Consider the following 12,958-nt stretch of genomic DNA (forward strand, 5'->3'; position numbering starts at 1 on the left):
GAGCTTTTAAGCTAGTCAAATAAGCTTTAAGCTAGTCAAATAAGCTATAAGCTAGCTGAAATGACATGCCAAACATAGCCGTAGTTTTTCAGCTTTCAGCTAGCTTATCAGCTTTCAGCTATCAGCTAGCTTATAAGCTTTCAGCTAGCTTTTCAGCTTTCAGCTAGCTTATCAGCTAAACATGCCAAACATAGCCATAATCCTCTTGGTTATGGATTTTTTTTAGACGTAAATTGACAATGGGCCAGAACATTGGGCCATGACGGAAACCATTTCATAGTTTCACAGCACGTATATATGACCTAACAAAACCCTAACAATGGCTACTGTCTCTGCTTCTCACCTGCAGGTTGTGCTCTACCTCCGAATCTCAATCTCTCTTCTCACTCTTTCAACACCTTCACTAACCCTTCACCTTCATTTTGCTTTCGTTTTTCAGCGCTTTACGCAGATTTGACAGGGTAGGTTTCTGCTTCTTCGCCGAACAATGGCACCAAAAGGTATTTCCATCGTTCCTTGTTCTTCTTCATCCCCCATTTGCTCCTTTTTCTTCAAATCTGACATATGGTTACTGCAAATCAATTTCTATTTGAATTTCAAATTTTTGTAATTACTGATTCAAAGTGATAATTAGTCGATGCATAGTTAATTACATTAATCTGGCTTGTTTTACTGTCTGTTAATACCATGACAACACTTGCTAGCGGTTTCTGATGCCAGCTACGAATGAGCTTTACCAAGCTCATTGGAAACCTCTTTCCCAAAGCTTTCACCTTTGAACATTTTATAATGGGTTTTTTAAGCTATTATGATTTAAGACTTGGCTTTATTTTTTAGGAATGAATTTTTAGCTTATACTCTAGCAGTTTTACTTTTGAAGCTATAAGGTTTTAGTAACATTTTGAGGGTTCTTTGTATATTTCATTAGACATGTTTCTGAGTGTTGTTAATGAATTTATGTATAATGTTCATTCTTGCAGTTATTCATTTCTTTACATTGCTAGGAAGATTATGCTGCATCCTCTTTCCCTATGTTTTCACCTTTGAACATTATAATGGTTGGTTTTTTTTCAAGCAAGTATGTTTCAAGACTTGGGTTTGCTTGCTTAGGAGTGAGTTTTAACTTATACTTTAGCATTTTTACAGTTTACTTTTGAAGCTTTAAGCTTCTATTAACATTTTGAGGCTTCCTGTGAATTTTATTGGACATATTTATGAGTGTTGCTAATGTCATTTCATATTGTATAATGTTCATCCTTGCAGTTTTATTATTGAAATTAATCATCTCGTTACATTCCTGTGTTTCTGTGCAGCTGATGGTTCAAAGAAGACTGATCCCAAGGCGCAAGCCTTGAAAACTGCGAAAGCAGTCAAGTCTGGCCCTACCTTTAAGAAGAAGGCCAAGAAGATCCGAACAACTGTTACATTCCATCGACCAAAGACTCAAACAAAGGATAGGAACCCTAAGTACCCTCGGATCAGTGCTACTCCAAGGAACAAGCTTGATCACTATCAGATTCTGAAATTCCCCCTCACCACTGAGTCGGCCATGAAGAAGATTGAAGACAACAACACTTTGGTTTTCATTGTTGACTTGCGTGCTGACAAGAAGAAGATCAAGGCTGCAGTGAAGAAAATGTATGACATCCAAGCTAAGAAAGTGAACACCTTGATCAGGTGAGCCTTTATAGCTTATGTACTAGTGACTCTCTTAGGAATTATCTTAAGTTTTAACTCATGATTGCTTATAATGACTAATTCACCATGGTCTACTAACAAAAAAATTGATATTGCAATTTGCCTTCCAAGCTTTTATCATGATTGGAGGATACTGGATTCTGGTTTTTTTTATGGTCCACATTTGTGATAAATGGCTCATGCTGTGCGTCTCCAGCAGCATAAAATTATTTAGTATAAACCCTAATTAACAATAACATGAAAGTGATGCTACTACTTGTATGAAAAACTTGAATGCATAGTTGCATAAACATCTATTAGTTCTTCTAAATTAGGGTATTCTGTTCTGTTGCAGGCCTGATGGCACCAAGAAGGCCTATGTTCGGTTGACTCCAGACTATGATGCCTTGGATGTAGCAAACAAGATTGGCATTATCTAAGGTAGTAAGGTTATACTTGGCTTCACTGAAGTCAATTTCTATTTAGATGATAGTCTGTTTTACAGTGATCTCTGACATTAACCTTTTGAAGCAAGGTTGAGTTCTAAATTTTTCAGTTTTTTGTTTGGTGTATTTTTTATCTAATAGAATTGAGTTTGCTTGCTTAATATTTCCGATTTGATGAGTGAATGAGCATGTTTTCGTTGCCCAATTTTAGTTTTGGTAACTTTTTTTCAATGAATAGATGATAGACTTTGACTAATTATATATTGGATTTAATTTTGATGTACCACTAACATAATATGGCATCAATATAAGATTATTTGATCGTGTAAAGAAATTTTATACTGAGAGCCTTAAACATGTGATAGGTGTCGTGGGTATTTCACACATTCCAGAGAACCTTGAACATGTGGTTTTGTGAACGAGTTATCAAATATGAAATAATTTTTAATATTAACAATATGTATACCATGATAGTCTTACTACATATTCTCGAATGGCTGAAAATTAATAGAGCTTTGGAATTGTTTTTCGATTTACACGATGTATGGTACTGTGCATTTTAACCATCAAGAAAAGATAATTTACCCAAGGTTAAATGATCATAGATAATTGAAGGATGTATGTTGTTAAGTACTCGTTATGCATATTGATGAAAGTGGAATGTGCATTATGGTTCTTTGTCGTTAGTTATTGTGAAATTATGTGAATTGGACATGATTATGCTTAGTGCCAGTGGTGTTCCCAAACCTATGTGTATTTGTAACTAGAATTAGTGAATTACTAATGTACTCATCCGATCAAGCAAACATGAAAAACCATGTTTTGAATTCAAGAAAGGGTGCATGCAATCATGAACCAACGCTGACAAATTCAAGTAGGTTTCAATTGGATTTCTCCTACTCCAAACTAACTTTCAGTTCGAAGTTTCCAAGTTGATTTTTTTCTTTCTTTCCAAGTTGATATTTATCCTCAAATGCTTGGTGAAAATTTATTTTTGTTGGTCTGTTGGGATTTAGGACTCAAATCGATGGTTTGAATTGCAACAATGTTTATCTTCCTCTATCCTTTGTTTTGTGAAAGAAAATAATCATAATGGCTTCACAGTTGGTCCCCTTCGTTTTTCTTTTGCTATTTTATTTCTCTAGCTTAAAGATTCTGCGATTTAAATCTCCTTTATTTTTCACAAGTTTAATCTTCTAGTTATTTATTCTATTATTGTGGTCACCTCCGTTTTTTGGTTTCACAATTTCCATATCATTGTTTTTTAGTTGGGAAATGTGGTTCTGTTGTAATTCTTAGCGTTTTTGTATACATGCAAGGTGAATTTTGTCCACTTCACTTTTTAAATTGGCTGTGTAGAGTAATTGTGGTTCCCCATTCAAAATACAATCATCACACATAAACTTAGTTAAACGTCATGGGTCACCCTTTAAAATAAAAGTTAACTGTTTGATGGAGTTAGTCTAGTGATGTGACTAAATTTGCACAATTTAAAAAGTAGGGCGTTAAAAGTGCGGAATGACTTAATTCGGGGAACAAAATGAGGAAAAAATGACTAAAATCATGAAAGTACTAAAGGGGATTATAATCGTCCATGAAGATAACACAAGTGGTAAGAGATGAAAGATGTATGAGTTGGAGGACAAATTAGAGATTAAATTAATAAAATCACTAAACTTAGATGACAATATAGTTCGAAACTTGGAATACATTGGTTTGAAACATGTGTCCAAACTTATTCAAACTCACTAATTACATTTAAATATAATATTTACCATAATAAAAAACAAAAAATATTTCTATTACAAATCCACTATTTTGGTAACAAGGGTAAAGAGAAAACAAGACTAAAAACAGAAAACTGACGAGCAGTCGCATAGCATTGCCAAGACTATTCCATGGCAGCTGGGAAGGGTAGACCGAAGCACTAGTTTCTCATTCTGATATGTTCCCAACTTTACTGTAAAATTTGCATAGGTGTGAGTCCAAGAATCCAAAAGTCAAGAAGAAAGGTTAGAAATGTTGTGATCAAGTGTGAGTAAGTTTCACATTTGAGTAAAAAGACTACTTTAAGCACTTTATAGTTGAGATGACCTATGCATCTAATGCATTAAGGTTTTGTTCAAAAATGTAGTTTCCAATCTACTTGTAGTCGCTCTTTAGCCTAATGTGAATGATCCTTCGGAGTTTTAAGAATTCCTTTGGCCCAACAAATACAAAGTTGCAATCAGTACTTATCTTTCTTTATAAAATTTTCAATTTTTGAATTCGGAATAGACCTAAGGGCTGATGTTAATAAAACCTTAACTTTCCAAAGTGTTCTACCTATGTGTGAAAAGATAACTGAACACTATGAGTAGACACATGAGATCTACAGAGGGGGCACTTTGAATGAGACTGAAACCAAGTGTCAATGCAGGAAACATGGAAGCCATGGCTACAATTAGGAAGAAGTTTTATCCATTCCCCTTCTTCAAATTCCCCCAAGCAAATTGCACAGTCTGTGTTTATTGGCACTTCTCCCCCATTTTTCTTCAACTGAGACGCAGGAAGAGAGGAAGGGACTATGATAGACAACTCCAAGTCACTCATATGAAGCTGAAGTGAAGTAGTATAAGGAATGGACTCATCCTGGTACTGCCCTTCAACCAAATTTCTATTGGGACTTGGACTGTTAAAACAACACAAGAGAAGCCTGAGAATGTTGCACCGAATCACTATAATCAAGAACACAACACAAAGTGCCAAAATGGAACAGCCTGTATATTCCTCCATGGCTTATCAAACATCTTAATCAGATTAATGAAGATGTGTGAGGAACAAGGAGTTTGCAGAGGATTTGAATATACTCATTGGCACTTTATATAGGAAAATTGCAGGCGTATAAACCAAAGTATTGTCAAGTAAAGACATACTATTGGAGGTAATAATAAGGATTTCGCTTTGTATTTAGCTGACAAGTAGATTGTATTAAAAATATACTCTTAGAGTCTAAGCTATTGTTGACTGAATGAGATTTTTGTTTGCAATATTTACACCCCCTATATCTAGAAGCTAATGTTTGTTTGGTTAAAAGACAAAAGGAATGCAACAGGTGAAAATGTAAAGGAAAAATCAATTGACTCCAAATCAAAATATAAGAAAAGCATCTTAATATCATCAATTTCTATTTTTTCAGAATCAATTATGACATTGAGAAGCTAAACACGAAAAAGGATTACTTTGCACAATTTGTTTTAGAATTTATGAACATGCACTTCAATTCATACTCCCATAGAGGAAAAAAAGAACTACTTCGCGGCTATTACAGAAAAGGTTAGCTCGACCTTTGTTCTCCACAGAATTGAATTTAGAATTTGTAATCATGCATTCAGAGACAAATAAATACTTTGCAACTAAAATCGAAAATGTGAGCTCAACCTTAGAATGGATTATGAAAATTGTAAACATGCACTTCCATAAATATAGAAAAAGAACTACTTCGCCGCTAAAATCGAAAAGTTCACCTCTACCCGTTGATCAAAACCAGGGTATGGAGCCATCTACACCAATCATTCTAACTCCATTTACATCAAATTTTCTAGAAAGAAAATGTAAAAAGGCAAGGATAAGTAAGGTTATTTTTCATCAATATTGAAGTCTATGCTGATTCCTTGCAACACTAGCTTTTGATGTCATCTGCAATTGTTTGTTCCAGGAGCCAAAGGAGCTGCCTGCAAAGTTAAGCATTGGTAGAGGTTCTGAAGAATGAGAGGATGGAAGAAACGTTGGTTTCTGAGCCGAATCCCACCAATTTCCAAAGGAGTTGAGCTTGCTCGCAGGAGTAAGAGAATCATATTCCTTGATATTAAGAGGAGGAATCTTGAGGGAAGTCAATGGAGGTGGATTTCGCCACTTTGGAAGTGGCCCAGCCACAAGCAGAGTCTCAAGCAGAGAACCAGCATCTCTCACAGCCTCAACTAGCTTTCCCTTCTGAGGCAACACCTTTCCCTTTGCAAGGTAATCAATCACAGAACTTTCAAAATCAATTGTTGCAGGCTTCTGGAAACCAAAGTTGTAGTGATTGTCAACAACATTCACATTCACGTTTGAAAACTCGGGAGAAGGAGAAACTGGCTGCAACAGAGGAGTCACAGGGGATGATGAGATGTTTGAGGGGCTGTTTGATTTTGTGAAGCTTGAGTTCGCTTTGATCGCGGGTGGAAACTCCGGAAGATTCTCTAAAAGCGCGTTTGAGTTGGCGGGAACGAGCTTTTTCGCGAGGCTATGAAGTTGTTCTCTTGCTTGATCCCTCTCTTGGTAAGCTATTTGCAGCAGTTTGGAGAGTTCTGCTTTCACGTTCCTCATGGTTTCGAGTTCGAGCATTGTGTCAAAGAGCTTTTGCCTCAATTGCTCATAGCCCTGCAAAAGCTTTGTTTGAGAAAATGGTGTCATAGAGAAAGTCAAGGAATCACTTTCTCAAGCATGTTTCATGCAAAGATCAAATAAATAAAAGAAAGGGACAAGTTTGGTGAGTGGAAACAAAGAACAAACTTTTGGACATGAAAAGTGAGAGTAGACACCGGCCTTGCTTTTCTTGAAAAAAATAAAATGAATGTTGAGCAATTAATGATGAAAGCAAATAATTGAAAATGGGGTCAAAGATAAATTCTTTCCTCTTTAAGAAGAAAAGTGATCAATTAATAATATAGTTGTATTTGATAAAGATACTTGTACAAAATAGATGAAAGAAAAAAAAGGAAAGTTTTGGAAAACAAAAATGACAACTTTTTTTTACTTGAAAAACAAGTATGAAGTAAATCTGTTTCGATACATATGGGTGTGGTAAAGGCCTAAGATGTTGTAAAGAGTGAGACTTATAAGGATTGAACTCTCGTTCTTACAGAACAAACAAACACTTTTAACCGCTGCAAAATCCACTTATCGAGTAAAATGAAAACTTTTATGTGACATAACCTTCTGGCAAAAATGACTACTCATTTTTTTTTTGTTGAACACTGAAACTAACTGTATTTGAACTCTGTATCTGAGCGCAACAATAAGAACAGACGGAAGAGGGAGAAGAAAGTATATTCAATTCTTAATCAAGTGAAGACTTGGAAGAACAAGAACTTATATGCAAGATGAGAGAAAACAAAAACAGAGAAATGAACAAGTAAAGAGTAAAAGAAATGGATAGAGAAGTAAGCAATGAAACAAAAGCAGAGAAAAAACATGTATGCAACAAGATTCACCACATGTAGATGAACAAGTAAGAGTATGCAATACCCACCTCATGAAGATCGCATATGGAACCCAGTTGATCTTCCATGATCTTTTGTGTAAAGAAAAAGACAAGAATGGGAAGCAAAAAGGATAGGGTCTTAACTCTTATTTATAGGGAGAAAAAGTGAGAATGAGACAAGACAAAGAAATGGCCAAATGGGGTACTCAGAGTTTCTCACCAAGATTGAGATAAAAATTAACCATATCAATTAAAATCAAGAAATGCCTAAAACATCCATGCAAATACGGACTGATTGATATGATCTGAAAATACCAAAAATTTCTGATCCCACTCTTTTAGGAACTGAGTCACGGCCAGCATTCTCTGTCAATGATTTAATGTGGGTATGAGTTCCTTATATAACAAGCAATTGTGGATAAAGATCATCTCAATTCAATTGTAAAAATAGTTTTTTAATCCAGCAATATTGGCCTGCTCTATATATATGAATTTCCAAAAAAAAATTCTTACGAGAGACTATTATGTTCGAGCCGAGAACATTGATAGGGGTGGAAATAAGCTAAGTCAAGTTAGGCTTTGTGGGACTCAAGCGCCTGCATTCTCTTTTTGTGGATAACAGGGCCGGCCCAACACTACACGAGGTCTAAAGCAACTTTTGAAGTGAGACATTTTTATCTAAAGAAATATTTATTTATTAAAATATTTGGGGCCTTTTTTTACATAGTAAAAAAAATTGGAGGTCTTTTTTACTTAGTAAAAATTAATTTTTTTTTTAGGCCTAAAGCCCTTACTTTGGTGGTTTGGCCCTTGGGCCGGCCCTGGTGGCTAAAGTCTGGTCTGTGACATTTCAACAAGCAGGCCTGACTTAACCTGTTATAAGGTCTGACCTTACCTACAAGTCTACTTAAAAGCCTATTTAACAACAATTTCAAATAAAGAAGACCAATAGGCCGGTAGTCTAATAAGCCACAGGCAAATAATCCGGACTAATATGTCTTTTCATATATCATTGTAATAAAATTTGTATATCCTCTCAAATAATATTATTTATATTATTGATAAAAATAATATTACATAAACAAGCTGGTTTATCAAGTCAAATAGACTTTTTTGATAGCATGTGCCTAGCTTTTTTTAGTTAATCAAACACTTTAAAAAGTCTAGGCCCAACCTTTTTAATAAACAAGTCAAGTCAGACCAGGCCTCTAACGAGCCAGGTCATAGACCCCTAACAGGCCGCTTGACTTATTTCCACCTCTAACATCCACACGTTGTTGGAGCTAACTCTCCTAGCAGTATTTTTTGAAACACAAGACTCGAACCCGAAACATTATTTAAGGTAAGCCAAACGTATATCATTTGAACTAACCACCTATTAGTAAATAAAAAATAATTTTAATTAGTAAAATTGTTTTTTATAGTTTCAAAAACAGGTTTGGTTTTACACCATGTGCTTTGATCGAAGATAGTAGATCAACACATTTTTTTTAAAATAAAAATTATTAATTTTTTTTTAAATATTAAATTAAAAAAATGATGTGTTGTTTACCTATGGCTGGTCAAAGCACATGGTGCAAATGTTTTGCACAAATTTAAAAGTGATGCATATTAGGAGACCCTAAAAAATAAAATGAATAGTCGAATGAGAGTTTAAGTGGTAAGAGCTGGTGTGCATATAGGTTTGGAAGTGTGAGGTCCAGGAATCAACCCTGAATGATTGTAGTTTATATTTCAAAAATATTATAATTGATTATTGTTTATAAATATTTTTTCCTAAACTCAATTTTCAATTGAGAAACATTAGGGAAAAATATTGAGCTGTTGTTTTTTATTGTCGTTCATTACTTCCTAATTTTGATGTTTTTAAATTTACTTTTGTGCGTCGAACTGGCAATGGTGCTGCTGACGCTTTAGCACGTTGAGCTTTCCATTATGGCTGTATGATTTGGATTGAAGAAGCTCCTTCTGAGATTGCCTCTTGTAAGATCAAGATTTGGTCATGTGGTACAACTCTATGTTTTGATGATAACAAGTATTTATTTGTGGATGAACAACTATGATACTCTAATGTTTGTCTTGAGTGTTTTGACAAACAGGTTCTGATTCTGACACCAGAAGATATATTCGTCACAAGTTCTGAGGATCAGAAGATCTGAAGATCAGAGGATCTGAGGATCAGAGGATCAGAAGGATCAGAGGATCTGAAGATCAGAGGATCTGAGGATCAGAGGATCTGAAGATCAGAGGATCAGAAGATCAGAGGATCAGAAGATCTGAAGACCAGAAGCTCTGAGGGACCAGAGGCTCTGAAGGTCCAGAAGCTCTGAAGGTCCAGAAGCAGAAGTTACGAAGGTCAGAGGATCCAAGCATCCCTCTGACTCTGATCACCAAGCTTCACAAGTTCCAACACGAAGCATAACTCTGATCAGAAGTCATTGGTTAAAGGCAAATGTCTCTATCAAGAAGTACAAGAGCAGTGTACTATTCTGACAAGCCTACCTACCAAGGTTCAGCCACAGCAGGTTCTGGAAGTTCCAGAAATGCCCTCCAACGGTCATATTCTCTCAACAGAAATATCCTTTGCACCTTGGACTATAAAAGGCTGAAGAAAAGAAGAAAGCTAAGAGAGAGAAACCAAGAGCTGCAATACAAGAAAAGATTCAAGCCTCTACTTTCTTCATCGGTTCTTATTTAGTTTACACTCAGCTTATTTAGAAGCAAACCTTTGTAAACACCAACCTCAAACAGTTGTTTGATTTTCCTTAAGGGACCGGGTAGGTCAGTATCCTTAAGAAGACTAAGAGAGTGAATCTTAGTGGTGATTCCTTTAGGGGATCAAGGTTGATCGGATCCTAGAGAAGACTAAGAGAGTGAATCTTAGTGTGAGCTAAGTCAGTGTATTGTTAGTCACTTGTATGTTTCAAGTGCAGTTGTAACAATTATCTAATTAGTGGATTGCCTTCATTCTAAGAAGGAAGAAATCACCTTAACGGGTGGACTGGATTAGCTTGAGGGATTTATCAAGTGAACCAGGATAAAATACTTGTGTGCTTCTCTCTTCTCTCTATCTTTACCATCTATCTTAGAGAAACCGAAAAGATTTACTTTAAATCTTAAGGGGAAAGTTTTTATATTGAAAACGCTATTCAACCCCCCCTTCTAGTCGTTTTTCACACCTTCAATTGGTATCAGAGCGCAAGTTCTGATTACCACACTTAACAGTGTTCAGTAGATCCGGGCCAGTGTGAAAAACTCATGGATTCCACCACTACTACAAGCAAATATCAATACAGTGCAAGACCACCTATCTTTGATGGTCAGAGATTTGATTTTTGGAAAGATAGAATCAAAAGCTTCTTTCTTGGCTTTGATCCTGATCTCTGGGATTTTGTTGTTGATGGCTACACCCCTCCTGTCGATGAACATGGTGTAAAGATCCCAAGGGAGAAGATGAGTGAAGATCAAAAGAAGGAGTTCAGAGATCATCACCGATCAAGAGCTATTCTGCAAAGTGCCATTTCATATGAAGAATATGAGAAAATTACTGATCGTGATTCCGCTAAGTGTATCCTTGATTCCTTAAAGATGACACATGAAGGAAACAAGAAGGTGAAAGAATCAAAGGCGCTGTCCTTGATCCAGAAATATGAATCCTTCATCATGGAACCTAACGAATCCATTGAGGATATGTTTTCCAGATTTCAGTTGCTCGTAGCTGGAATACGACCTCTCAACAAGAGCTACACAACTAAAGATCATGTCATAAGGGTCATCAGATGTCTTCCTGAAAGCTGGATACCCTTGGTGACTTCAATAGAGCTCACAAGAGATGTTGAGCATATGAGTTTAGAAGAACTCATCAGCATACTGAAATGCCATGAGCTGAAGCGCTCTGAGAAGGCTAAATCTGAGAAGTCAAAAGCTCTCCAAGCTGGAGCAGAAGAATCTGAAGAAGCATCAGAAGATTCTGATGAAGATGAGCTGACTCTGATATCCAGAAAATTCAACTGCATCTGGAAGCACAGGCAGAGCAAATACAAAGGCTCATCAAAGGACAAAAAGTCAAAGAAGCATTTCAAACCAAAGAAAAGTCTGATGGTGACTTTTGATGAATCAGAGTCAGAGGATTTTGACTCTGATGGTGAAGTTCAAGGACTCATGGCTATTGTCAAAGACAAAGGAGCAGAGTCAAAGGATGCTGTTGACTCTGACTCAGCATCAGAAGGAGATCCTAACTCATACGATGAAAATGAGGTATTCGCTTCTTTCTCAACCTCTGAAATGAAACATGCTTTGTCTGATATCATGGATAAGTATAACTCTTTATTGTCTAAGCATAAAAAGCTGAAAAAGAACTTATCTGCTGTTTCTAAAACCCCTTCTGAAGATGAGAAAATCATATCTGATTTGAAAAATGATAACCATGCTTTAGTTAATTCTAACTCTGTGCTTAAGAACCAGATTGCTAAGTTAGAAGAAATAGTTGCTTGTGATGCCTCTGATTGTAGAAATGAATCTAAGTATGAAAAGTCTTTTCAAAGATTCCTGGCTAAAAGCGTAGACAGAAGCTTAATGGCTTCAATGATCTATGGCGTAAGCAGAAATGGAATATATGACATTGGCTATTCTAAACCAATTAGAAATGAGCCTTCTGTGCCTAAAGCTAAATCTTTGTATGAATGCTTTGTTCCCTCTGGTACCATATTGCCTGATCCTTTACCTGCTGAAGTTGCTAAACCTCCTCTTAAAAAGAGATCTTTCTCTATGTCTAAATATCATGCAAAAATTCCTTTACATTATCATGTTGAGAAACCCAAAGTTGTCAGAACTTCTGGGTTAACTAACAAGAAAGGACCCAGAAAGTGGGTACCTAGGGATAAGATTATATATGTTGCAGATATCTTCAATAGGTCCATCGAAACTCCAACCATGGAACCTGGACAGTGGATGCAGGCAACACATGACGGGAGAAAGGCATATGTCCCAAGATCCAAAACTTGAATCTGAAGGTGAAGTTAGTCTTGGAGGCATCAGTAGAGTAAGATTTGGTCAAGTCAAAGCTAGCTGAAAATGCTTGCAGAGATGAGCATGACCGTTTCAGAAAGAAACAAAGACTCAGAACTTGACAAACCAGAAGCAACAACATCAGAAGATGCTACTACAACTTCTGACTTGCGTCATCAGAAGAAGAGTAGGTTCCTAGCTTCTCATTCTGAAGTATCTGAAGATGAAATTTTGTCAAGAACGGAGATGTCACCAGAACCACACTTCTGCTCTCATCAGAAGATACACTAATCAGCAGCCAAGTATCCCTTGGTATTCCTTCTGAGGGGGAGTATTTCGTCTTATGCTCTTACTATTTTTTTTTCCCACCTTCATTCTTTTTGCTTATGACAAAAAGGGGGAGAACTTATAGTATCTTGACAACTCCTATATTATTTAGCTCAGAATCTAGATATTACTAACATTGATATTAAGTATTAGATTCAGGGGGAGCTTAGCTCAGAATCAAGCACGAGTCTTGGATTCAGAAGGAGCAAGATAAACTATACACATCAGGATAAGTTTTAACTCTGATACCTTATACTCTGAGTGTATTCAGTTTATT

General features: G+C 36.2%; 3 protein-coding genes across 4 annotated transcripts; 1 reads left to right on the forward strand and 2 right to left on the reverse strand.

Moving 5' to 3' along the window:
- Window positions 1-268: 268 nt before the first annotated feature.
- Window positions 269-2,328, forward strand: LOC130743354 (60S ribosomal protein L23A-like). The gene is made up of 4 exons (XM_057595571.1): window positions 269-349; window positions 440-500; window positions 1,314-1,677; window positions 2,033-2,328. The coding sequence occupies exons 2-4, from the start codon at window positions 488-490 to the stop codon at window positions 2,115-2,117; spliced, it is 462 nt and encodes a 153-aa protein (XP_057451554.1). The 5' UTR covers window positions 269-349; window positions 440-487; the 3' UTR covers window positions 2,118-2,328.
- Window positions 2,329-4,448: 2,120 nt separating this feature from the next.
- On the reverse strand, window positions 4,449-4,898 carry LOC130744348 (RING-H2 finger protein ATL47-like). The gene has a single exon (XM_057596540.1). It carries the CDS (start codon window positions 4,896-4,898, stop codon window positions 4,449-4,451), a length of 450 nt encoding a protein of 149 aa, XP_057452523.1.
- A 558-nt stretch (window positions 4,899-5,456) lies between these two features.
- Window positions 5,457-7,480, reverse strand: LOC130749392 (uncharacterized). Of its 2 annotated transcripts, none has more exons than XM_057602741.1 (2): window positions 7,396-7,480; window positions 5,457-6,533 (listed from the first exon to the last, which is right to left on the reverse strand). In XM_057602741.1, exons 1-2 carry the CDS (start codon window positions 7,432-7,434, stop codon window positions 5,751-5,753), a joined length of 822 nt encoding a protein of 273 aa, XP_057458724.1. In that variant the 5' UTR covers window positions 7,435-7,480; the 3' UTR covers window positions 5,457-5,750. The 2 variants fall into 2 exon arrangements, with proteins under 2 accessions (XP_057458724.1, XP_057458725.1); XM_057602742.1 differs by having other exon boundaries at window positions 5,458-6,524; window positions 7,396-7,477.
- Window positions 7,481-12,958: the final 5,478 nt, after the last annotated feature.

The sequence above is a fragment of the Lotus japonicus genome, chromosome 3 (genome assembly GCF_012489685.1).
Source record: "Lotus japonicus ecotype B-129 chromosome 3, LjGifu_v1.2".
NCBI lineage: Eukaryota > Viridiplantae > Streptophyta > Magnoliopsida > Fabales > Fabaceae > Lotus > Lotus japonicus.